General features: G+C 37.1%; 1 protein-coding gene across 5 annotated transcripts; it reads right to left on the bottom strand.

The window, feature by feature from the left end:
* Positions 1–750: 750 nt before the first annotated feature.
* On the bottom strand, positions 751–26,392 carry CPSF73-II (cleavage and polyadenylation specificity factor 73 kDa subunit-II). Of its 5 annotated transcripts, none has more exons than XM_077354466.1 (14): positions 25,947–26,392; positions 25,651–25,691; positions 25,389–25,566; positions 25,247–25,286; positions 23,157–23,274; positions 22,250–22,323; positions 21,711–21,847; positions 20,135–20,198; positions 19,746–19,811; positions 17,729–17,798; positions 13,374–13,478; positions 6,438–6,579; positions 4,737–4,833; positions 751–1,943 (listed from the first exon to the last, which is right to left on the bottom strand). In XM_077354466.1, exons 2-14 carry the CDS (start codon positions 25,673–25,675, stop codon positions 1,053–1,055), a joined length of 2,007 nt encoding a protein of 668 aa, XP_077210581.1. In that variant the 5' UTR covers positions 25,676–25,691; positions 25,947–26,392; the 3' UTR covers positions 751–1,052. The 5 variants fall into 5 exon arrangements, with proteins under 5 accessions (XP_077210581.1, XP_077210579.1, XP_077210578.1 ...); XM_077354464.1 differs by having other exon boundaries at positions 25,214–25,286; positions 25,942–26,391; XM_077354463.1 differs by having other exon boundaries at positions 25,214–25,286; positions 25,651–25,701; positions 25,947–26,391.
* Positions 26,393–27,298: the final 906 nt, after the last annotated feature.

Genomic DNA, 27,298 nt, shown 5'->3' with positions numbered 1-27,298 from the left:
TTCGTTTAAATTCGAGATATCAATTTATGGGGGAGTTGGGTGTTGGTTAACTCTACTGTGGGAGGAGGTAATTGATTTGATTGAGCTGTTCTGATGCCCAGGTGTTCTTCAGTTTTCTAATAAGGTTTTCATCTTCTTCCATCATGTTTTTGCTCAGTAGTTTTCCCTCACTTGAACACCAATCTTTTATTGGAAAAGATCTAATCAAGATTATATGCAAATAATTTTTAGAGGTATACATTGATGGGTTCTTATATAATGCATCCAGACACTATATTTCAAGGAAAAATATGAACGGGTAGAACTACAAGTGGGGCCCACCTGTTCGACAATCCTAACCATTTGTCCATGAGGCATTGCAATGGATGGCCCATGCATCTAAATCCACTCCCACCGGAAGATTCTAACCCTCCAATCTGTGCTTCTTTGTTTTCCCACCGTCCATTTAACAGCAGCATATCAGAGGGTTAAACTCTTCCAGGTGTGGATTTTGATGCACGGCTTAAAAGATAAATGGGCTGGATTGTTGAATACGTAGGCCCCACTTGTACTTCTACCGGTTCATATTTTTTCTTGGAAAAAGATATCCTCGTTCATGAATTATTTTTGTTTAATTTACATCCCAGAAGCTTCTTCTATCCAACTCTTCATTCTGGGTAAATGATGATTTTTTCAACACTTTCAAACAGAGCTTACGTTCATATTTAAGTAGACACAATCTCAAAGCCTTCCTGCTTTAAGCTAAGGTCATAGAAATCTCAAAGAGAAATGGGATTTTAATATTCACTACTTTTCTCTCCCCAAAACTAATACATATCTGCCCAGAAAGCTACAAAATTTTCTCACTGTTCGAAATTTACACTTCCACATTCTATAAACAATAATAGAATATCCCTGCCAAAATTTGCCCTCCATGTGGAGTTGCAAGTGAGATGGGTCAAAACTCGCTCTAGAACACATCCCAAAAATTGAATAATAAGGTGAACTAGCAAGTTTACCTGAGCTGTCAATTGATTCAATATGAGCACAAGAGTGAGGCTTTGAACTCGAGTTCACGAACTGCGTACATCCAAACCTTTCATGACTGAAAGAACTCTCCATGCCAGTGTTTCATCAACCGATGACCAGCTGCAACAAAAAAATATCACTGCTCTGCACTTGTCGCCCTCCTTGGTTCTATAAGGACAATTGTCATTCAAACAAATACGAACACGGAATGAGTTCAACTGCAGATGATCAGGAAATTCTTGGATGTCCTTGCTAATGTGTACGTTTATCAGTTTTAGGAATAGTTGATGTAGCCAAGAGCACGGATCAGTAGTGGGCAACAAACTTTTCGTTGAAGAGGTATTGACAAGTTCAACCAATGGACTTTGGAGAAGATTTGAATCTAAAGGTGAGGAATGGCCAATAGATTGAGATGCCCCACTATTCAAATCATGTGATTGGATATGTTCCACGCTGATTATATATAAAGGGCAGCAGTAGACAAACTCAACTTTGTGCTCTTCCATGCCTAACAGTTGCAAAAGTTCATCTTGGTGCACAACCTTAGCTCTTTTAGTTTTCTCCATAACCAAGATGCCTTCAGCTACTCTTTCATCTCTCATCTGCGGGAAAGATAGGGCCCCACTGTCTTTGGAACTTGAGTCCGAATTAGCTACAACATTGTTAGTTACACACATGGAGATTGCATTCGAATTCTTTCTGACAAACATTTTTGTGACGTCTACCTTCACAGTTTGGGCTGAAGGAATGTGTAGGTTCTCGTTGTTTGCAGGATCATAACATTGAATCCCCAGTTCAGATTGAATTCTACCCTTTAGTAATGCCATCTTAGGCTTCTCACCATGTACAAGTATCACATGCTGTGGAGTCAGAAATTTGACAAGATCCATGATCCCTTTGGCGTCCGTATGAGGGCTAAAAGAAAGCTGATGAATCTGTGGAATGCATACAATTTGTCTAGTTGTTCGATGAAAAAGGAACAATAAACATATGAAAATAAAGATGCCAACCAATTAATCTTTTAATGGCTGGAAACTAAAGTCTTGCAACAAGAAGCAATGGAATGAAGTCCTAAATATCACAGAAATTAAAAAAAAATTTAAAAAAGTTCAGGCGGTTATGTTTATGAAGTTTTTCTAGTATTGACATGTGATTTTCCTTCGTTTGCTTTTCTTTTACTTGTTCTCTTTGCCCATTCTTAATGGCTATCTTTGCATATTTACCTTCGAAGTTTGAAATAGTGCTATAATCAACAGAATGTTAGCAAAAATGGAGTTAAATATTTATTAGTTAATTCACTGTTTCAAAGCTGATGCGGTCCGAAATGCAGCGAAAGCAAATCCTAGTCGACTCAATGAAGCAAGGCTGAGTACTTAGCATGGCAGAGTAATAAGTTGAAGTGGTCATGACTCAGGAGAGTCAAAGGAGTTTTGAATTTGATTAACTTGGTAGGGCAAAAAGACTCGGCTAAGGTAAAGGTAATTCAACTCGGGTGCGTCGGCGAGACGATTGAAGCAGGGAAGTTTGAAAGAGTAATTTAATTATACTATTTGTTATAATTATGAGCAGAGGAAAAATTGTGCATACAAGCAAAAGTGGGATTCTTGTATCATTTACATGGGACTGGGGATAATTCATTTATGTAGCGTGTTTACTTTATACGAGCAATGAAGAGTCATATTGACACATGACAAATAAAAAAGAATAAGCTACATTGGCACATCTTGAATGGAAAAAAGATTGGTGAACGATAAAGAGTAACTGGCTGGGGCAACTACCATTCCAAAAAACAAACAAACAAACAAACAAACTGGCTGGGGCAACTAGTGCCGCCCCAGCCTATGGTATACTGCAAAGCAACAAGGGTGTGAAAACATCATTCCCCTTTATATAATTATAAATAGCAGCGAAGCGAATTAATGAATCAGAGCAACAGAACTAGTGAATTAATCAAATAAGCGAAGCAAAAATGAGAAATGGGTTCATAAAGAAGTTGCAAACCGTGGACTAGAACTAAGCAAATCAATGAACCAGGTAACATACTGTGAATGTCGCCCAAACATAGGACGACAGAAACAATTTCTAAAACTTTTCTGGTTCCACAGCACCGACAAGAGATCACATCCGATAGTGTCGCAACGATCCAGAAACCAAAAACACTTAATGGGGGAAATGGAATTGGTGGAGGTTTGTGTCGCAACGATCCAGAAACCAGAAACATCGAATGGGGGGAAATGGAATTGGTGGAGGTTTGTACTGGCCTTAGAAGCAGGTGTTCACAACACTAAATCCCTTAGAGCCTTTAGCTGAAGAAGGACTGCCAAGGAACATGGTTTTAAATTCCCACAGAACCGACACAAAATAACCGAAATTAATATTTTCATTTACATCCCCACTGAAAAGCATAACGAAACCAAAACACATTCAGAAACCAAAGTGTATTAGTGATATACTATATCAGTATGTATTACATAACTACATTTATATGAATTTCATGTGAAATGCGGTATGTACTGAAGAATTAGACATGTGCAACGACACAGGGTGTTTGATGCAGTTAAACCAGTATGGATGGCTATCTTGCTTATGTGATGGTTTCTAAGTGTATATTTGTGCTTCTTGAAGTTTCATCTTAAAATTCTATCATTTGCACATTTCAGTTTCCGTGAATACCAAAATCGAAACCAAAACTTAAAATCTTGCCAAGGAAGAGCTTGGATGTTAGGAGATAGTAAGAATGGGAATTAGGGACTTAGGCTGCGAGGCCGATCATTATATAATAGAAGAGTTATGCGTTATACAAAAGTTTTTGCTAGTGCAACTATGACTCTTCATTGCTCACATAACATAAACACATTGCGTAAACAAGATTATAACCAAACAGTCCTCAACTCATGGAAACGATACAAAAATGCAACTATTGCTTAGATGTACAATTTTGCCACCGTTAATGATTATAACAAAAATGCTATAACCAAATAATGAATATTTAAATTCATTTTTTCAAACATTCTATATTTCAAACTTTGAATATAAACATGCAAAGACAGCCATTACAAATGGGGAAAGAGAACAAGCAACAGAAAATCACACATCAATGCAAGTATTAATAGAAAACTTCATAAACATGACTAGCATGATTTTTTTAAAATATTTCATTTTCTGTGATAATTAGGACTTCATTCAAATGGCTATCCATCCAGGTGAGAAAAAAAGAAAGTAAAAGAACTGTATCCAAAAATGCTATAATCAAATAAAGAATATTTAAATTCATTTTTTTCACGCATTCTATAGTTCAAACTTTGAAGGTAAATATGCAAAGACAAACATTACAAATGGGCAAGGAGAACAAGCAACAGAAAAGCGCAAGTCAATTTAAATATTAATAGAAAGGGATTTACCAGGGACCATCGCGGAAGGCATTTAACAGCTGGGCTGTTGCATGTGAGAGCAGCCACCTCAGATGAATTAAATAAGACAAAATCTGAGCATGAGTGGCTGCTCTCACATTCAACAGCCCATCCATGAAATGCCTACTGCGATGGTCCCTAGCAAATCCCTAATAGAAAACTTCATAAACATAAGTAGCTGATTTTTTTTCCAATATTTCATTTTCTGTGATAATTAGGACTTCATTCAAATGGCCATCCATCCAGATATGGAGGAAAACAGAAAGGAAAACAACTGGATCCAAATGAAAGGTAAAAGAATAAGAGATGTATAAGAACCTGGCAGCGCACGTCAATGCAAGTATCTTTATCCAAATCTATTCTGGTAGGTTTACCCGACATCAACTTATGTCCTATGGTTCCCGCAACGCAGTAGCTGACAGAAAACAATATTTGAGGACCATTAAGTACAAATGATGGTAACGGGTCCAAGTACTGTTTTTATTTTGTTTTTTTATAAATAAGAGTATTATAAACATGGATGAAATTTTCTGTATCGTTTCATAAAGGAAATAAACTTCAAGAGATTCACAATATGTACATCTATTTTGGTTAAATCTACACTTCACTTCACAGAACATTTTAGCTGTATTAGACCTATCTGAATTATGGCTGTGACCAAGGTTTAAAATTTCGGTTTCGGTTTCGGTTTCGGCCTTGTCCGAATCCGAAATTTAGGCCGCAATCCCAAAATTTCAGCCGAAATTCGGAAAAAAATGAATTACATTTTTAATTCGAAATTTCTGCCAAAATTAATTAAATTTCAGTAATTTCTGCCAAAATTTTGGAAAATTAGTAATAATATGAAAAAAAAAATCATTTTTCCAAAATTAATACCGAAATTTCGGGTTTTGTGGTTTTCGGTTTCGGTCCCAACCGAAATCCGAAATTTCAGCTGAAATTTAAAACCTTGGCTGTGACCTCTGGAATGCTCAACCAATGAAGCAGATGAGTTTCAGTACAATGAAATATATGGAAAAAACTGCGAAATTAGATCAGCACAAGGCAATTTGGTTACATGAGCATGATTCAGCTTATGGTAATTTAGGTACATCTATCCCTCCCGAGACCCCGCAATGGCGGGAGCCTCGTTCACTGGTCCGCCCTTTTTATATGAACTCAGCTGCAGAATTGGTAGAAAGCACGTGAGGAATTTAAGCTCATTAGCTTCCGTTAGGAGTTATATCCCAAAAAATCGCGGTTGGTTAAGACTTAAGATGAACACAAATGAGAAATGTGCACATTTCAAATTAATAAATTGTGTCGAAATTTACATGAGTCAAACCTGCGATGGGAAAATCATAACAGGACTCCATTATCTTTCCTCATTATTTTATTGATATTTTTCATTAGAGGATAGTTGCATTTGAGTTCATTTTTAGCAGTTATAGAGAATTTATGTTTCCAAACGTAAAAAAAACAAAAAATGGATTCTAAATTCACAGTTTATAAAGGAAGGGACTCATTGAGAAGTGTTTGCAGTTAGGGGTGCAACTTTGGTCAGGCCCGACGGGTTCAACCCGATTTTGGCTCGGGTTGGGTTTGCATTTTCTCGGGTTGGGTTGGGTTAGGGTTGGAAAAAGCAACCCAATTTAATTTCGGGTTGGGTTAGGGTTGAGGCGTTGGCAACCTGACCCGAACCCGACCTCCGTCTAAGTTATCATGATTTTCTTAGGATTATGTTTTTTCTCTTATTTTTCTGTTTGGTCCTAGATGAACCTGAACCCAACCCGACTCAACCCGAACTCAACTCGACTCAACCCGACCCGATTTGGAGGCGGGTTGGGTTAGGGTTTACCTTGGGTTAGGGTTGAGGGAATGCTATCTTGGGTTGTGTAAGGGTTGGCCTCAACCCGACCCAACGCGACCCCAGTTGCACCCCTATTTATCTGTAAGAAATTTAACTCCGCAGATAAATATGTAAACCTAATTATTCCAGAAAAATCATGAACTTTATACATTATCTATATGAAAAATTACCCAGGAAGAGTAACAAGATTTATTTCAGAAGGAGCCCATTGCTTGAACACCTCAAGGGAAAAACCACCACTGATCATCCCAGGGGTGGCAAAGAGAATACATGGTCCAGGAGCATTAATTAGAGATCGATCAAAACTGCAAACTGCAATGTTAAAAACAAGGTAAGTCAAGATCAAAATTGCAAACTGCAATGTTAAAAACAAAGTCAAGAAAGAACAATAATGGCTGCAAAGCAATAACAATATGAAATTCCAACATTTCTCTTGGACTATAACTAATATTATATTATTATTATTATTTATTGAATCAAAGATGAACGACAGAATTTGTTTTTTGTTTTTTTTTGAATGGTGAAGTTCATTAAAAAAGACCGAGATGGTCAAAGATTACAAAGGAGAAAAAAAATACAAATCAAGATAATACAACATCAAGGAGGAAGAAAATCGAATTTCTCCACCGACTCCAAACCAACAACAGAATTGTTTTCAACAAGATGGTCTACAGAATTTTGATAAGTATTCATCAGACCTCCAACCTAGAATAGAACTTCCAGCTCAATAACATATAACATAATGTAATAATCAAGAACAGACCTATCCTCACTAAGTTTAAAGTATATGGCGGTATTAGATTGCAGCTATGCTGCATGGCGAGTACTAGATGTTTGAATCCGATACAGGTACCAAGTTTCAAATTTGCCAAACCTCAAGAAAAAAGGATTCTTGGATTCCAATATATTTTAATCATTTCTAAAAGTTTAATACTTCTACATAATAATATGGTTAGAAAAGGTAATATAGTAGGACTTTTCATAGGCTAAGTAAATGTAACATTTTATTTCCATATAAAAAGCATGCTATTAGAATGGGTAAAACTCAAAACCCATGCAGATTAAGTTCAGGTAATAAAGACATAAAAGCCTCTATCCCGTTTCTTTCTCTCACTCAAATTCTAGCCCTCACTAAAAAATCTCCAGCCTCCTCAACCATTACCTCCATTCTCCACAACTATCAGAAGCCTCATCTCCAGCTTCCTCTCCTCAGTGACTAGATAGAACACAACTATCAACTTGCTATTTTTTTCTAATGGTACTGTCAACATGCCATTTTCAGGTATACTTCCCTGAATTTAGACTTAAAGCCTTTGTTAAGTTTGGTCACGTTCTTTAACCTTTCTCGGCGGTGCCTCTGAGCTTTTCTTCCTTGTGAAGAATGAAAAAAAGAAGAAGAAAAGAATGGTGTTCTTAAACGCCAACCTGTTCCACATCTTTCTATTATTTCCAACTCTTGAGCATAATTTGTGGTCATTTATGAAGAATTCTTGGAGCAAAGCAGAGTCACTCCAAACGATTCTCTTCCACCCGCTTTGCCTAGTCTATAAAACCGTGAATAAGAGGCATTGAAAAACATTCCCTTTATTTCCCTCACTTAAATATAGCCCTCATTGAACAATCTGCAGCTTCTACGACCATTATTGAAAGTATGGTAAATGTTATGCATATGGTATGGGTGGACTATAGGGCCCACATGCTTGTAATATAGTCCCACATGCTTGTAAACATGTCTTATGAAAGACCGCCCTGTTTTTGTGTGTGTGTGTGTGTGTGTGTGTTTTAAGGCGGGGTTTCCCCCCTACTGTCGTATGTGGGTTCTCAAACCCTACAACATCTCCCCCCCCCCCCAAAAAAAAAAAATGTTTCTCCCCTTTCTTTATAGTGTTGATGGAAATGATTCCAGATCAGTGTTGGAACTGTTCCTTGAGATAAATGAACACTTGTTGAAGGTAGTTGTGACTGAACAACAATAGATTGTTTTGTCCTCATAACATATTTTTTGTTTTGTGAGGGCTGTTTGAATCTGAAATTTTTTGGCATACTTTTCTGAAGTGTTTAGAGTTAAAATGAATAAAACTACATCCTTGAGACATTTTATAACACATTCAAGCTCAAATCAGACCCAGGAAAGCAGTCACATGAACCACCCTGGAATTCAAATAACCACAGTTAGATTGGATGGCTGTAACTATCTAGAATGGTCGCAAAGTGCTAGAATGATCACCGTTAGTAGATCCAAGTTAGGATGCATCAATGGAAAGATTATTGAACCAAAGGAAAATGACCCCAACTATGAAAAGTGAGTCTGAAAACCTCATATTAACATCCTGGTGGCTGCACTCTATGCAACCTAAGTAGGGGGTCGTATTTTCTTGCGAACAACAGAGGTATGGGATACTGTGGCACAGACATACTCCCATAAGTACGAGTGTACGACACTCCTAGGGTTTATCAACCTCATCAGGACGTACAAATCTTACGCAGGGGGAAATGACAGCTGAAGAATATTATCTCTCAAAAAAGTAAGCTGGAGTTGGATCACTACCAATCCATTGTACTGAGCCCAGAAGAAATGAAGAAATAAACTGATCAAAGGCAGATTTTTGAGTTTTTAATGGGGCCGTTTGGATATGCCGATTTTTTTTTATTTTTTTTTAAATTGACAAATATATTCATATTATCAAAATTTTACATAGTATGAATTGCCCAGGAGCATTCTCCTTGGCCCAAAAGAAAAGCCCATTACCCCTCATACTACTCCTTACATTACCCAATAGCCTCCATTGTAACGAATCCAACAAAAAATGCCATATTGTGGGGCCCACCAAGTTAAGATTGTGACTTCCCACGTCACACAAACTTCTCCACCACATTCCAAATTCAATTTTCAAAAAATCCCACTTGAAGGCCAAGAGCTATTGTGCGCCCCTAACCGTGCACGATAGCCGACCACCCAACAACACCGTCGGATCTCCGGCGGGCTCCACCTCGAACCACCACCAAAATCCGGCGGGTCATCCTCCAATCCCTTCTACGTCTCCTCCACAAAAGTCAACTCCGCCGGGGAGTCTCAGCCACCACCATAGTCATCAAGCTATAGCTGGCCTTCCACGGCTCCAAGTCTAGCACCCCACGGCCTTTCACGGCCTCCGGCAACCTTCACGGTTTTCCTCGGCTCCATATCCAGCTTCACGGCCTCCATGGCTTCAGATCCGGCCAGTGTTTAAAAACTCGTTGACTCGGCTCGGAACTCGGCCGAGTCAACACGGAATGGTGGTGACCGCGTCATGGAGTTACAGACTCGGGCGAGTCCGCGCCATCTCGGTCGAGTTCATACCTAGTCAAACAAGAATCCATCCTTTTACTGGATGTGATCGACTTTGGCAACCATTTTTGCCCATCCATGGACCATGACTCCTCGGACCTTTAATCTTTCCAAATACTGCTTGTTATTCAAAAGAAAAAAAGATCTCTGTAAAAAAAATCATACCTATAAATTTGGGTCAATGTTGATTCTCATTCAATCTATGCAAAAGCTCGACAACCTTTGTTTTATCATCAAACCATTTTTGCTAGTAGGTTACTGATTATCTGAAAGATTGGTGTTAATGTCTCATTTATGGTGTTGCTACTTGGTTTATGTTCTACTGTTTCTTGTTTCACAAAGGGTTGGTTTTTGTTTCTCAAGGTAAGAAGAAGACGATGACCTAAGACCAAAAAGTTATACCTTTATTTGTTTAAAAAACAAATAATGGTTAAAAGGTGTTTGAAATCTTAGCCGTTGGATTAACATATGCAAAACCCAAAATTTCTATGGGTGGAAAATGAAATAAAATGAAATTTAGAAGGTATAGATATGATATGTTATATTCGGCCCTTTGTTACGTGAGACAGCCCCATGTATTATAAAAGAGTAGTAAGAAATACAGTAGAGGAGGCTGTCCTTAGTAAAAATAAGGGTAGAATATATCACTTCTATTGTCCTTTATTATGGCAGACACAGCTAGAGAAATAGATAGAGTGATAAAGCTAGCTATATGACGGCTAGTATGCTGTCTTGTCTTAAAGCTGGCATCTCTCTCTCTCTCTCTCCTGCCAAATTTAACACTTTTTCCATTTGTTAATACTGCAGTGCCCTATTTTGATAATGCCACCCCAAAGTTTGTCTTCACATTCGAATTTGAATTTGATAGTGCATCGAGTATTGTAAATTAGTAATAGTCATGTGCTGATATCATTTGGCTAAAAGTTTCTTAAAAAGAGTTATATTGCCCATACCATAGGATGATCCAAACCGTCCATTTGATGGGTCACACCAAGGGCTAGAATCATCCTATTGAAATGTTTTATTAGGCACAACTTGTTTATGTTGTGGCCCATCAAAAGGACGGTTTAGATCATTGGATCATCCTATGTTGTGTGTATCCGGTCTCCTAACTTATACCAATTGTTTTTTTTTAAAGTTAGATAAATCTTTTACTAAAAAAATCTATATTCTATAAAATAATCAATCTGACTAACATTCACTAAAGTAGTCAATTCATTAAAATTAACTAAAATAAGTTACATAAATCCTTTTCTTTTTCATTTATTATTTATAAAAATTACAACTCATCCGACTTAGCCGCATCAACCGCGTTCTCAGCCGCCTCAACCGTGTTCCGCGCGAGTAGATAAGGATTTTCTCTAGCCGCGTTCCGCGTCGCATCCGCATTTTTAAACACTGGATCCGGCATCCACGGCTCTCAATCCAACCTCGACGGCCCCAGATCCTGCCTCCACAATCCTAGATCTAGCCACCAGGGAAGAGCCATACTCCAGATCTGGCCTCCACGGTTCTCGAGTCGGTCTCTACTGACCATCACACCCGTCCTCAAGCCATCCACGATCTTGATTCCAAAGACCACAACCCCCTACGGTCAAACCCAGCAACCCCATTGCTAAGTCCGTCGATCCATAGCCTCCCAGATCCCCCATGGCCTCCGGATCCGATAATCCATAGCCTCTATGGCCTCGCACTGCCTATAGCTGGCCTTCCACGGCTCCAGGCCCAGCACCCCCACGGCCTTTCACGGCTTCCAGCAACCTCCACGGTCTTCCCTGGCTCCAGATCCAGCTTCACGGCCTCCATGGCTGATATGCGGATTTTAGAATCTTGGATTTCCTCAAAATCTTGGATGGAAGACGAAAGAAGGAGACCGTCAGTCGTTTTCTGATTTCTTGCCCTTCTTTCCATCAGCAAGAGAGTAGGAGATCATCCCATGTTTCTTGGTTTTAGAAATCTCAGGATGGGGGAGAGATTTCTAAAACCTGGATTCCTTACTTAAAATTCAGGATTCTAGAGAGAAGCGAAACGGACGGTCTACTTCTTCTTTTGTCCCTCATCCTGGATTTTGAGGAAATCCAATATTCTAAAATCCGTGTATCCAAATGGGACCCAATAGGATTGAATAATGATCTTGAGTTACAGAGAGTTCAGATTCTAGGGAAGGATAGAGTAGACTTCCATTGCTCGAATCCGTCTACAACCACATTAGAGGTGGAACTAGTAGGAGACACAACTCTAAGCTAATTCAAAGTATTATGGCAGCACTAGTAGTAGTAGAGTAAACTGAGGTGACATGATGACTACAAGGATAAATTGAAGTGTAGTCATTGTTGAAAAATGAAGCGTACAAGGGAGATGTGCTAGGATCTTTATCCTCATTTACATCAGAGATTCAGGGAATCTGTGCTCATTAGTCATACCGCTACTACTGATGGAGTAAACACAGGACACAGCTTTCTTTCATTTACCTCTTGTCCCAATAAAGATAATTTTAAAATGTTGATGGCTCCCTGACCGTCGTGTCTTGTAAAGAGACTCTCAAAGTTTCACCTTCATGTTCTTCATGTTCCATCGTGTTCTTCTAATTTTTTATTTGTAAGCAGTCTTACCAGAGAGCTTACCTGTAGTGTGACATTTTTTGCCTTCCTATTTTGTCTTTCAAGACCTGAAAATGAGGATGATTGGTGTTAGTCATGAAAGTGGTAGCATCTATCTCCTGGATCAAAATGGACCGTCTACTTCTATTGCCCTTCATTTTGAGTCAGATACAAATAAAGGTTGGGTGATATTATGGCACCATCAACTTGGTCACATTTCTTTACCCAATATGGACATCTTGCTTCCTAGTTTTTTTTTTTTTTATTTCCAATAATGTAACAATGTAAGACATGTCAGTTGTCTAAACATTGTTGAACTCTGTTCTCATTTCATGGTAATACAAGCTTAATTCCATTTCATGTTGTCCACTCACTAATGATATATTATACACACACATATGTATACTTAGAGCACGATGAACCAAGCTTCTCATTGGATCACGTACTTCATAGAAGCAACAGCATTAATTTAAATCCTAGTAGAAGCATGAGATGAAGGTGGAAAGTGGAAAGATTACACCAGACAAGTTATAACAGTATTTCCTTGAATTTTACTACGTTAGTTCCCATCTAGATAGTTACTTTCATTAAAAATTGTGCACAGTTTTCAATTACTCGTTACTTGGGCTTTTAGGCATTCCTTCCCATGTCACATGGGTTTCTAAACCAAACTTGTTAAATTAGATGTTTCTAATTATAGAGTGACGGCAGTGGAGGTTCCTCTGGCCACTCAATAATTCGTATCAATTCCAAAGAGAAAATGTAGACCATATCCACAATGGATCAAATTCGTTTTGTCCTTACACAGGCTATGGATGGATTAAATTTAATAACCTTCATACCCAATGGGGTTCTCAAATCTATACCGCCTATACTGAACCTATGTTTCGCAAAGGTACTGTAAGTTTGTAACATGCCCTCTTGTTCCACTGGCAAAAATGTGCCTCATTCCATCCCTCACAAATCATGAATAAATTTCACAATTTGATGATGATGATGATGCCTACATATCTATACAATTAGACTTAAGTTAATCTCCGGTGGAAAGGAAAAACAAACGAAAGAAAGCTTTAATTAAATGTGAACTAATAAATTACTCAAACAAATCTTAAACTACTTCTAGACAACGTTGGATTATGAAAACAACTAAACTACAAAGGTATATAATATGAATTTACCATGTTTGAAGTCAAACATATTGCGTGTTGCATACGTGTCTTTGATTTTTTGACTAGTCCACCCGATAAGCATTTTATAATACATATTAGCTTGTATCGTCAAACCTGAAAAATGTCATGACTTTGTGAAATAAAAACCATATCAGAGGAGCATTGCCGGTAACAGATATCAGAATGTATGAGAGCAATACTAATTCAAAGCAATAGATACAAAACATCCTTAATGTATTAGCAAAACTCTATATAAGTAAGAATTTTACTATAGCAAGACTTAAGAAACAAGGAATACAAATGTGAATCCTAAAGAAATTACCAACATATTTTCTTGTGTTATTGTCAACATAACAGTATACCACATAAAGTCCTGCTTTTAAAAATTGCAAACGTAATATAAAATATAGAAAAACTCTTCCAGAAGAAATTAAGCTCTCATTCCAGTAATTCACCCAAGCTTATCCACTTTACCTTTATTATATATAGTTCCAGGATGTAATAAGAATGCTCTAGATTGTGTGCTCTAACCTTTTTTTCAGGAAGGGTGAATAGATTAGAGAGGAGGCCGAAGCCCGAACTAAGAAACAACAAGGGATGAGATGGCCCCGAACATAAAAAGAAGAAACAAGAATTAAAAAGGAAATAACATCGGGTATCACAAGATTATCTCGGTCCGCTCCCGCATGGACCAGCTCATCAACAACTTCATTCACCAAATGACGAATATGGAGAAAGTCAATAATTTTCTTCAAACTAATGTCATGATTTACACGCGCGATCATGTTGTACAAGGACTGATAATGTTGTTAAGATCCCAAGAGATGATAACAGCTGAATCACCTTTAACTTAAACATTGATGCCATGGACATTCAAAAGGATTTTTAGACCTTCCTAAAGCACTCTAAGATCAGCTTCAATAGAATTTGCCAATTCAATAAAAACTAGGTGTCAATCAATGACTCGTCCAATTGAATCAGTTTTTATCATGGTCGTATTCTTATCCAAGTACCAATCTTTAAAATAAATTCAGAGGAATAACCAAACAAACCAAATTGGTTGCCCGACTGGCAAACTCTTCTTGATCAACTCATTGCTTGGCTTCAAATCTTCTCAAGAAGCGAACGCCTCGGGAATCAGAGTGATGGCCCCTTCTTTGGATGCTTGGATTTTGAACGAATCTTTAAGAACTCTTCTTCAAGTGGATTCAATATGAGAAGAACTTTTCTTTTCAATAGTGGAGGAAATGAGAAAACGGTTTTTGTTCTTGTATCTAACCCCTCTTCATCTTCTTGCTATCCTTATATAATAATTCTCTTAGGGTTGGACGTCCAACTTGACTTGGGTGCCCAGCCCATATGGGTTTCCAATTCCCAAAAGTCTCTCTTTTGTCGATAATTAGAAACTTGGTTTAAAAGACTTTCTTTCACTAATTTGTTTCCAAAAAGTTCCTTTCTTTATTTCCGTAGGAGAATTTCAAATTTAGAAACTTCTCTCTATTTAAAAACAATTTCCACCACAAAGCATTTTCGATTTTCGAAACTCATTCTCTCCATGCATTTGTTTATAAAAATAATTGAATCACATAAAGAAACGTTTTCCTTTGCAATTTTGTTTCCAAAACATATATAGGAAAATTCTTTCCCTTGGCAAATCTGTTTCTAAAAACAAAAGAGTAATTTTAGAAACTATTTCTAAATTGTAGTTTTGAGGATATGGAACTTTCCTCTCTGTGAATTTGTTTCTAAAACAAAACCACTCAAATAAAGAATTCTTTCTTTTCTGAAACTTGTTTCTAAAACCAACACTTTAAATATAGAAATTTTTTTCTTTTGTTTCCAAAATAAAGAATTCAAATAAGGAAACATTTCCCCTTCTTAATTCTCTCTTAATTCCCAAAATAGAAACCCCTTCATTTATCCAAAACGCCCTTTTTTTAGTATTTAGAAACTATTTCTAATGTTGAGGTATTATGGAAACTATCGTTTTCTAATTTCTCACAATTAGAAACTTTCCTTTTCCATATTAAAATTGGAAACTCTAAGTTTCCTCTTCCAATTAATTAATTTGGAATTATCCATAGGAGAGAGTTTCAAAAATAGAAACTTTCTCATCCAATGAGAAATTAATTAATTAATTAATCTAATTAATTTATTAATCTCCATATACCACTACTACGGTATATGCACAAACAGTGTAAATCATCCCCATATCTCATACAGTTGATCCCATCCGTCCGTGCAATCCATAAAATCCGAGACCCGGATTCTCCATGAATCCCAAGGGTCAAACGAGTAGTGAGCGGGATCGCTACAGGGATCCGACGGTCGATCATGCAGAACTCTCAGAGCCCCACTACGACCTTGCTCTGTAGTCCTACTACGATCATATTTAGGTAAGTGCCCCCCACGATGGCATTACCATGAAGATGACCGTCAAAACATCCAAATACCACTAATCACATCTTAAGTGCACGTCCTACCTCCAATCCTCACTTACCAGGCTGGGTCCTATGAGGGTGGACATTTACTATGCCCTGAACTAACCCAAGGTGTACCTTCCAATCCACAAGTCTGGGCCCACAAATGCATTTGCAAAAACTTTTGAAAAACAACCAAATGTTTTTGAAAACCTTTTGATAAACATTTTATCAAATCGCCTGGCGAGGCTAATTTTAAAGGCCTGTGCTGAGAATGAAACTGCAAGTGACTTTCCTCTACAAGATGGAGAATTTCATGTCGAGTATTCCTATTGACCTCGTGGGTTACCCTATGACCCAGTACTACCCTTAAGTGATCCGAAGCCAGAAACACAATTAAGTAGACCAAAGCCGTACAGTGGGCCCACAGAGCGGGCCCACAAACTAATATGACCCCTCAGGTCTAAGGACACATAGGGTCATGTCTGGGTAGCACCCACTCTTATCCTTATTTCTTGTCCATAGGCTATTCTAGTATGATCTCATTCAGTACGTGAACCATTCATAGCACCCATTCTGCCTGCTTAGGGTCCACTACCCCAGTGACTAAGATAGGTCACCCCAATGTGTGTATGGAGGCAAGGTCTGAAGCGGGTTGCATACAGAAGAGGTGTCCAGTCTCAACCCCAACCAGGAACCGTTAAGGTCTACAAAGAACCAGAATACCATATCTCCCTGCCCCTTAGGATCTGTGAACAACCGGAATACCATATCTCCCTGCACCTTAGGACTGTGAACCCATGGCCATGATATTCCTATGATGCTACCTAAACACAAACATGTGTCAATGTAATGAAGCATGTAACACATTCCTTTAATGTACCCATTAATTGTCATGAAATTCGTTAATTTGCTCCTATGCATCGCACTATGACTGGCTTTTGGGGCATATAGTCTAACAAGTATAGTGATAAAGCTGTGACAACGACACAGAGGAAGGAAAGCGTGCACAACAGAGCCGATGACAAAATCCGACCGCCATGTTGTTAGTAAATTTCATTCGTTTTTCTTCCTTTTTTTCTAATGGAGTTATTGGAGCTTCTTCTTCCAAATCCGATTTTTGACAAAAGATGTGATACAATAGTTATCCTCACCCATTCTTAGACAAGAGTAAATGAAATTCTCTCTCATTTAGAATTTCAGTTGACAGCATTTTCCAGGTTAAAAGTCATATGTCAGGATTGCTTTTATGTCCATGACAGTTGTTCCACAAATGCTACTTGTTCTGGAATAAGTTCTGCCCCAAAAAAATTATCTTTCAATCAAGCAGGCCGAAAAACTCAACACGTCAATCATTGACACCCCAACTGGCTCAGTTTTATGTTGGACAAGTTCTCATCCAAGTACCTGTCTTTTAAACACTACAATACATTTCTAGTCAGATTTTTAACAAACAAGGATATATTCGAAGTCCACAAAATTGCAGGTAGACCGTAGACTTCTCCAACTTTTTAGACACACAAAAACAAGAATTTAATTTTCTCTGAATAGGTAAATACTTGTTCAGTAGAAATAACCAAAAATTAGAACCGTAGAAGTTAGACCCTCATGCAGGTCAGGAATACATCTCTACTCCACACAATGCAATGTCATCTGTAAACTATCATTGTTCATTCTGGATTTCAGCTTCCCTCGGAATAAAAGCTTTCACACACTTGAAACCCGTTATGCAAAGTTATAGAAATAAACATCTAAGGGAGAGAACCTCTTGTGATAATATTTTCATTCTTTAAATGAATTTGCAGCAGAAACATAAATATTCAAACAGTTGCATCATAACATTATTAACTTGTGATGATTTGGAGTTGATACAGTAACAAAGAATCATAAAGAACTTCATTAATCTTTAGAAAAAAGAGAAGGCGGGGTAGAATTAGATCATACCAGAAGAGAAGTAAATAGGCACCTTAAGATTCATGCGTTCCCAGTAATCATCCAGTAAAATACAGAGCTCCTACTTTGCAATTGATTAAAATGTCAAAATTAATATGGATAATCATTTTTCTGGTACTAACAAGACAACCAAGCTTTGACACACACAAAAAGGGTAGATCCATGACTGAATCATTTTGGACGAAATAGTGAAATACACACTTTAAGGCACTAAACAATGATAAATTTTAAAATGTCCAATCATTTCATTAATAATAAAACACTAACAAAGTTTCAATGTATGGAAATAGATAAATAATTGAGTTATTCAAGAAGAGATATGTTTTAAGAAACCAGCCAAAAGATATAATGTGAAAGTGTGCATTGAAGTAAAAAAAACATATGAAGGATAAAACAAATATTTCTGAGAGAGAAGAAAAAGGGGAAAATAATTAAGGTGCATATCTAATAGTCTTTTGACTCCTACTTGATGTTTATGATGTTATGAGAATGTGCTGTAATGTTTTATGGAAAAAAAAATTTTGAATCTTAATGAATAAGTTATTTTAAAAAAAAGAAGAATATACAACACCGACCGAGAAGGTCAGAAAGAGAAAGAGAAACAATAAAAAGTGGAAAACGACAAGCAAAACCCCTCAGGGGGGAAGGAAATCAATGAGCTTAAATCCAATCTTGCAACTCCTTCCCTGGCCATCTTATCGGCCTCTGTATTCGTCGGTCCTTTTACATGCTGGAAAGAAATGGCTGAACCCTCAACGTGATCCATGATCTCATCGATCCAGTGGGAGAACCTCCAGGGTGGGATAGACTTCCCTTCAACCATCCTATTAAATTGAGGGAATCCCCCTCCACTTTACTGTTTTATGGAAATTAGAACCCTTTTTTTAAATGAGGAAATTAGAACCTATTTACGCTGCAAAAGTTCCTGATCAATGATTCACAAACCACAGTTTGCATCAGATTGGTATAAGAGCTTAGGTTAGCACCATAGATTTTGCAACTCTTAAGAGCCCCAATTCAATAAGAAAACAAACTAGATTTGCAGCTCTTAAGAGCCCCAATTCAATAAGAAAACCTAACTAAACTAAAATCACCCAAGTTTTCGCTGCAATTTTACAATTCACATATTTTCTTGATAGGGGCCATGATAACCTAGTAACCCAAAATTCAATTAAAAATAAAAACCCCTACAAATCATAAGGGCAGCACCTTCCAATTTTAGACTAAACAAAGAGCTAATGAGATGAACTCAAATTAGAAAGAGGCCGTGTAACACTACTAAAAAAAGTCACAGTGACCAAAAGGACACACAAAATATATACACAACTATTTTGGAGTATTCTACTCTTCTAGGAAGATGAGTCAATCATTATGTTTTGATAGGTAAGTGAAGATTGAATGCTTGACCTCGATGATACAAGATGCAGTCATTCTATATAAGATGAAATACTGAAAATAATTTAACTAAATTGAATAGTAAAAGAGATAGAGAGAAAAAGCACAATGAAATAATAAACTCAAAAGAAGATAAATCCAAAAGTATTCAAGAGCATCACCACATGGACTTGCAGACCCATCATAATTTTGCACCTTCACTAAATTAGAAAATCCATGTAAATGGACTTCGCTAAACTATAATTTTTTTCTACTTAGTATTATAGACAGTGTGTGCCAAGTTACTACCGTATAAAAGGGAATCGATATGAAGACACATTTATGTCAAGTTTGTCCCAAACAACCCTCTTAACACTGCCAATTGTATCCAAGCAAGGATGTATTTTCATTTTATTAAAAGAGGATAGGGTCCTAAAATGCATCCTTGGAAAGAAGGCAATACAAGGAGGGTTGTCAAAGGCATCCCTGACACGAAACTCTTAACGAAAATTTTAATCTCAGACCAAACCAAGCAAAATTTGTAAAATGCAAACCATCCCACAAAAGCAATATTTTATAGCTGAAATCGAATAAGTAAATCAGAAGAAGAATGTAGCATTCTAGCATTAAGCACCTGTGCTCTTCCCAAAGCAAATGTTGGAATCAGCACCTTTCCTCCTCCAGCAACACATTTATGAACCTGAAAACCGTAGGATATCAACTATTGCTTCACATTTACAACCCACCATAGCCAAAAGATTGATGAAAGTAAAGATATCAGAAATAGATGATGAGCAACTAAAGATCAAATAAACATATCAAGGAATGAAAAGATGGAGGATGTTGAAATACAATATAACTGCATCCAGTGTTGGCCTGCAAGTTTTATGAATGAAAAAGAAAATAAATACATAGAGGCACTTTATTTCAAACAAATGAATACATATGCTTTAATTGAGAAACCTGTATTTGTTAAGCATATTAATTGGATATATTTTTCAAACAGTGTTGTAATTTACATACAGCTTTTAGAAACTCCCTCTCACGAGCATATTTTGAATCTCGTATAGTTGTTGCATATGTAGATCTGCAAGATAGATGCATCATTAAGGTAAGTTCAACATCTTACCAAACAGAGAAATCTCACTTAACTAGTATTTGTTAAGCATAGTGCGCCAAATGAAGACAAAATCGCAGGCGGCAAGCTTTGAATCTAAGAACCAATAGACTAAAAAATTAAAGGGACAGAATCATATTAACACTATACACAAAATTGCATTATATTAAAATGTAAGTAATTATTACGCTTTTAACAAAACAATAAAAGTGTATTCAATTTCTAACCATCATATCTAAAACTAAAAAAGTATAAAAATACATTAATAACTACAATGCTTTAAGGATTTTTTTATTATTTCTGTGTATTCCACAGTGAAAAGTATTTGTTAAAAAGTCAAATCCAATATTGATATGCTTTTCTATAATCTATTTTCATATGCTTTTTATAATCTCTCATTTATTATTTCTGCAGGACATTCTTGAAGGTTTTAGAAGGATGCTATATTTTAGTTTTTGTATTTGTTGTATTATTTGTGCTATACTTTTTGTCAATGTCTCATCCAATATTCATATGCTTTCTATTATCTCTCATTTCAAAAATCTCTAATCAATTTAAAATTCTATAAGCAATTTAAAATAATTTTTCATTATTTTAAGTTATTAAAAAAGGCCAACTACAATGACATGAAATCACCAAATTCTGTGTTGGCATTGGCAGATTCACCATTTCGGACCTGCTCAACGCCTCAAACAGAATACAGTTCTGAACCATGTGAACCATTGTGACCTTTACGACCTTTCGACATCTATACTAATCCAAGATGTCATATTCCAAATTTAGGAGAATCAGAACAGACATTAAAAAACAGGGATTTGCTAGCGTCCATCACAAGGCATTTTGCGGATGGTCTGTTGCATGTGAGAGCAGCCACACAGGCTCACTTTTTTAGCAGATTTTGTCTCCACACAGGCTCACTTTTTAGCAGATTTTGCCTTCATTCACGATGATCTCACATACAACATACCATCCGCGAAATGCCTTTTGCGATGGACGCTAGCAAATCCCTAAAAAACAAGGATAGCTAATTTTGCAAAGAGAACATCTAAATTTGCAAGAACACTTTGCATGCATAAAATACAACTTAGCACTCCAAATCATAATTGTAAATTTCGTCTGAAATCCAAAATTACAGTCCTAAATTTCGGATTTCGGTTGGGACCGAAACCGAAATTTTGGCGAAATCCAAAATTTCATGAAATCCCAAATTTCGGCAATTTTGAAAAATTCGGCTGAAATTTCAAAAGATGAATTTTTTATTATTCCAAAATTTTGGTTTCGGCTAAGGGTGAAACCGAAACCGAAACCAAAATTTAAATCCATGCTCCAAATACGCTTACGTTAGCTTAACAAATTTCAATAGATGCTTTACTTGATTGTGCAGGTAAGTAAGCAATATTTCAACAGCATATACAGATACACTTCGTATTCAAAAGTCAAAACTGCACTGGCAAATTTGAAATAAATACATTTTCCCCTTACTCTGTTATAAGGAGGTCCAATTGTAAGCGATCAATTTGGGCTGCTCCAAGATGTCTATCAGGTGTCATATTATAATCCCCTGTATACACCATTGCACTTTCTCCAACCTTTGCATAAAACATTGCTGCCCCAAGAACCTTCAAAGATAAAATTCCCCAACATGAAGAAAGGACTCACATGTCATGCAAGGTACAACAATTTGGAACCTAGACAGAGACTCTAATTATCAATTTATCGGTGTGCATGCGTTCTGCAGTAATGAGGCTACAGGAAAGCATGGTTTTAGATTTCGGTTGGGACTGAAACTGAAATCCGCAAAACCCGAAATTTCGGTAATTTCTGCCAAAAATTCGGGAAAATGTGATTTTTTAAGTTTGTTTCCAAGATTTCAGCCAAAATTTCATCAATGAAATTTGCTTTTTTTTCACCGAATTTCGGCCAAAATTTCGGGTCCGGCTATGTCCGAAACCGAAACCGAAATTTTAATCCATGTTGGAAAGAAAACCAAGAGGAAAGGAGATGAAGTTCATATATTATACATGTCCTGCATAGTAAGCACGGATTTGCAGATCCTTATCAACCTGAACTGTTTGCTTCAAGTCAACTGTCGTAACTGCGATGCATAAACAGACAGTAAGAAAATGCATCTGAAAATCAAGTTATACCAGTGTAGAAAATTAGAAGTATAAAAATATTTCCAAAGCAAACAAACAGAAAGAATACAACAAGACTTAGCAAAAAAAGTTGATCAAAGTATACCATTCAAAACAAAACAAAAAAACTGATCAAAGTATAATTGTAGTAAAGGATATTTAATTCAACCTAGTTTTCCAGCCTTGTTTCCGAGTGTGCATGCTGTTTCTAAGGAAAAAAAAGAAGATAAAGATTAAGGTGCATATGACTTCTCAAGAAATAATCCCGTAATTTTAAATGCAGAAACTAGAATGCCAAAGAGAAACATCTCATCTATAAAATACAGATCAGATGGAAGTCGTCATGAAATTTTTCAAAAGGATTCATTTAGCCGACCCCAACTAGTTTGGGACAAAGGCTTTGTTGAGTTGAGTTGAGTTGAGATGGAGATCGTCCAAAGTGCCATATGCTGTAACTCCAAGAGAAGCCAAAAACAATGCCTAATTTGTAAAATTAGGATTTGTGCATTAGAAGGCCATGGCCATGCGGTAATATCCTTACTTATACCCAAATCATGTGAAAAGTGATGTCGAGTGGAAGTGCCTCTTGCTTAAATATGTATGTTTATCAGCCATGTAAGAATGAAAGTAGAGATTACATTTTGGAAGTATATTCCTTGCACTTACTAAATAATTAGGCCTTTATTACCAATGATAGGTATATGAAAATCGTTATATAAGCTCAAATCTAAACCAAAATAAAGTGACAGAAAAGCCATTACTTAAAATAGCTCATATGGAAGATCAATAATACCTTTCTTCATACATTCCACGATATTGTCGGAACTAAACTGTTCCTCCTCTCCTCTTCGATCTACCATGACTTTCCGGTAATCCTCTAGCATCAGAGGGGCCAGGGCCTTTGTCGGGTACTGCATTAGAAATAAAATTAAGAAAAGAAGAAATATATATATATATATATATATATATATATATATATATATAGGGAAATGATATCAGCACAACCATGCTTTAATAATTGCACTAACCTATCTTGTCTTTTATTATTTAAAGAACTGTCAGGAGTTATTGCAGTTCCCAAACAGCTCTTACAAACCAATTAAAAAGGAAAAGACAAGCTGTGTTTGTGTAATTATTAAAGCATGGTTGAGCTAATATAATTTCCCTATATATAAATATAATATTTTTCCACCAAGAAAGACTTTTTTGAAGTGTCGAAAACTATTAGAAGTCGTTTCCAAAAAAAATTCTAGGAGCATAGGATCAAAATAATGTAATAAAAAGAAAACAATGAATGTTAATAACACTAAAACACCAAGACTGAGTGTCCGTGCAATAAGAAATTATTGATGTACCAAAAAAGTTGAGTGGCAGATGAAAGGTTAAAAGGAGAATAAATTATTCATAAACCATAGTTTCAAAAGCTAAGGCCCTGTTCGTTTGGGGTTATGATAACCGATGGTGAGCCCTCAAACCAATTATTAGACTGAAAATTAATGTAATTTGAGTCCAATAATCGGCTTGGGGGCTCACCATCAGTTGTCATAATCTCAAACGAACAGGGCCTAACAAAACCTAAATATACAGTCGGAGTCCGAGATGATGAGCATCACACATCAACTGCCACAAAATTCTGATTACATTCCAAAGGACAAATAACAGAAACTGAACAAACTCATAACAGGGACTGAACACATTGAACTCAATTGCTAACCAGCCACTGCGAAAATCAATGATAATCACTATATTTCTAAATAACAGGTCAAGTGGAACTGAAAAAAAACAAAGAAGTATTTTTTGCCAATCAACCACTACAAAATACAACAATAAGCCATTCTGATAAAAATATCATGTTCAGTTAAAGATAACCAAAACTGCATATGAATCAGACAATTGCTACAAGTACAGGAAAATTCTAGAACCCACTGTTAGTTTAAATGCCTTTCTAATAAAAGGATATAAAGTGTATAGTTTGAAAGCACTTGGAGAGAAAATCAATTTTAACTTGCTCTTTGAATCTTCCTTTGTTGTGGATCAAAGGTTTTGTCCCAATTTGGTTTTGGAGACTAAGCTTTGTAAGCTTACAAATGGAGATTGATACCTTATGTATGAGAAGTTGAGAACCAATGAGAGAGAGGTGGCCGTTGCTACATGTAAATCATTACACCCTAAACACCCTGAATCATTACACCTGACATGTCCCAAGCCGAGTTGGGACGTGACATGAAGTGTCACTGTTTGTGGAGCCCTTCTCCACCAATATTTCTACCTAGATGGAGCGAAATTAACCTTAGGGGGGTCTAACACATCCCCATTCTGATAAATTTATCTTCTCTACCCAATTGAAAACTAAGGGACTGTTTGGTTGCTACATGCTTGGCATCCTCAAGTATTTCCCAATCAAAAAATGCACTTTTTGGTAACGTTATGGTGTTTGGTTTCCAGTTTAGCATCGAAATCCCTGGGGACTACCTTACAAGTTTCAGAGGTAATAATTGCATGTATGGTGACGTGGGATCAATGCCTCCTCCTTATCCTTTCCAAGCCAAATTTCTCAAACAAAAAAAAAGAGGATTTTGTCTTGGAAAATCTTACTTTCTCTCTCTCTCTGTTCCTTCTTTCTCTTTTCTTTCTATATTGGTAATGACACCCTCTCCCACTACTCTACGAGGTTGGCAACCAAACCCTACTTATCATTATTCTACAAGATAAATCCTAGGTAAATCAAATGGTTGTTCTCTCCCTATTGACTACTTATACCACTGATCTACAAGGTAAGTACACGCATCCAAAATGGCAGTATTGGATTAAGTTTTCCATCATTCTTTATACAGTGAATATAAAACTCACAGTCATATAGATGGGCCCACGGTATCCACAGACCTCTGTGAAGTATGGGAGCGCTCCAACGTGATCCAAGTGGCTGAAATATCAATTTCACGGAAGAAGGTAATTGAGTAAATAAATGGCAAAAGAATTTTGGAAAAAAAAAAAAAAAGAGGAATGAGAATAAGAGAAAGCTTACAAGTGAGTGATTATAATGCAGGTGAGAGCAGAGTCGAAATCTCCAGACTCAGAAATGCGAGAGAAATCGGGGTAGCGACGATGATCGAGATAGCCCATATGCATCCCACAATCGAACATGATCTTCTTCCCACCTATCGAAACCACAACACAACTCTTCCCAACTTCTTGCCCCGCGCCTAAATTGAAGGTAATTTGAATATAATTTCGATGAACTAAAGAAGAAAATAGTACAGAGAGAGAGAGAGAGCAAAAATGCTGACCTAGGACGAGGCATTCGATCGCCATGACTGTTCTGGAAACCCTAGAAGAACCTTACAATGTTGTCAAATGAAGAGAGTAAAGAAACATTCGAGAAATGAAATAGAGACAAATGAAATTCTCTCTAAGACATTCATACAAACAAAACATGAGCAAATTCTGCAAATAGATAAAACCCCAAAACAGGAGTACCAACAGACATAATATAAGTATTTTACTTTCTCAAAAGAAAACACCAAACAAACTAATATAGTGTTGCTTCAAAGAACATATAGAATCAAGGATTACAAAACCTTACGGAGTGGGAAAGCAGAAGCCGTTGTTATTGGAGTGGAAAACAAGATGTAGAGAGGTGCATATGCATTATTCTTCTAGAGAGAGAAAGAGAGACCTAATTATCTGCTTCAATGGATTTGGTTAAAAGACCTTGATTAGTGCTTCAATGGATTTGGGCTTTAAGCTGCTTCAGCGATTTGGGCGGGAGCAAGGACTAGGGGTAGAGGTGCAACTTGGGACGGGCTCAACCCCAACCCAACGGATTCAACCCCATTTTGGCTTGGGTCAGGTTGGGTTGGGTTGGGTTAGAGTTGGTAAAAGCCAACCCAATCTAATTTCGGATTGGGTTAGGGTTGAGGCCTTAGCAACCTGACCTTCGTCCTCTAATTTTATCATGAATTTCTTTGGATTATGATTTTTCTGGTATTTTTCTGTTTTGCCCCGGTGAACCCGAACCCAACCCCACGCAATTTCAGATAAGATGGGTTGTCCCTTGGTCATCTTTTATGAATGAAACTGTTACCATTCCAAAAAAACAAAAACAAAAAGACGCACGTTGGGTTAGAGTTGACCATCCTCAACCCGAGGCTCGGGTTGGGTTAGGGTTGGCCTCATCTCGACCTGATCCAACCCAACCCAACCCAACCCAATTTGTACGCCTAACTAGCGCACTTGAGAGAGATGGGGATATTTTTGTAATTTCACACAATAATCGCGTGTTAGACTGTGGGAATGATCTACCATGGGTGTCCATGGAACAGAAAGAGGTGAATATATCAGCTCCAATATCCAAACCTTTCATTTGATGGGCTTAATGTAAACAGTCCCTGTCCCAAAAATCATCTCCGTATGATGATCCTCACTCTCCGATCTTTGGAGGCGGAAGAGAGGGTTTGGATCATCCTATGGGAATGAGTTTATTCACAAGGCCTATTTATATTGTGGCCCAACAAAAGATAAGAACGGTTTGGATCTTTGAATCAGGTGGGAGAAGTTATTATTTTTTAAAAATAAAATAAAGAATACGCTTTTAATGATGTCCACCTCCTTCAAAGATCTAAACCATTCATTGTTGGACTTCCACCAAGGGTTTGTGCACTCAAGAGTGTAGTAGTTGGGGGAATAAGCACATGTATCTTGTTCAAATATCTAAACAATTCACTTGTTAAGCACCACCTAAGGTTTCATAGTTGAGAAAGAGGGAGAGTATGTGTCGGTTGTACTAGTCCTCGGGCAAGCACTATTGGGGTGATCAAACCATTCATTTGTTGGGCTCTGACTTAGATGGTTGTACCCAGAAAATTTTCTCCATGGGATGATCCTAACCCTCCATTTGTGGAGGTTTAAACTGGATGGCCCAGTAAAGAAACCTCA

This window comes from Tasmannia lanceolata, unplaced genomic scaffold, assembly GCF_043159265.1.
Source record: "Tasmannia lanceolata isolate RefF3 unplaced genomic scaffold, GAP_Taslan_0.1 ptg000015l, whole genome shotgun sequence".
NCBI classification, from domain to species: Eukaryota; Viridiplantae; Streptophyta; class Magnoliopsida; order Canellales; family Winteraceae; genus Tasmannia; species Tasmannia lanceolata.
The sequence above is the reverse complement of the archived record's forward strand: the minus strand, read 5'-3'. Positions and strand labels throughout refer to the sequence as shown.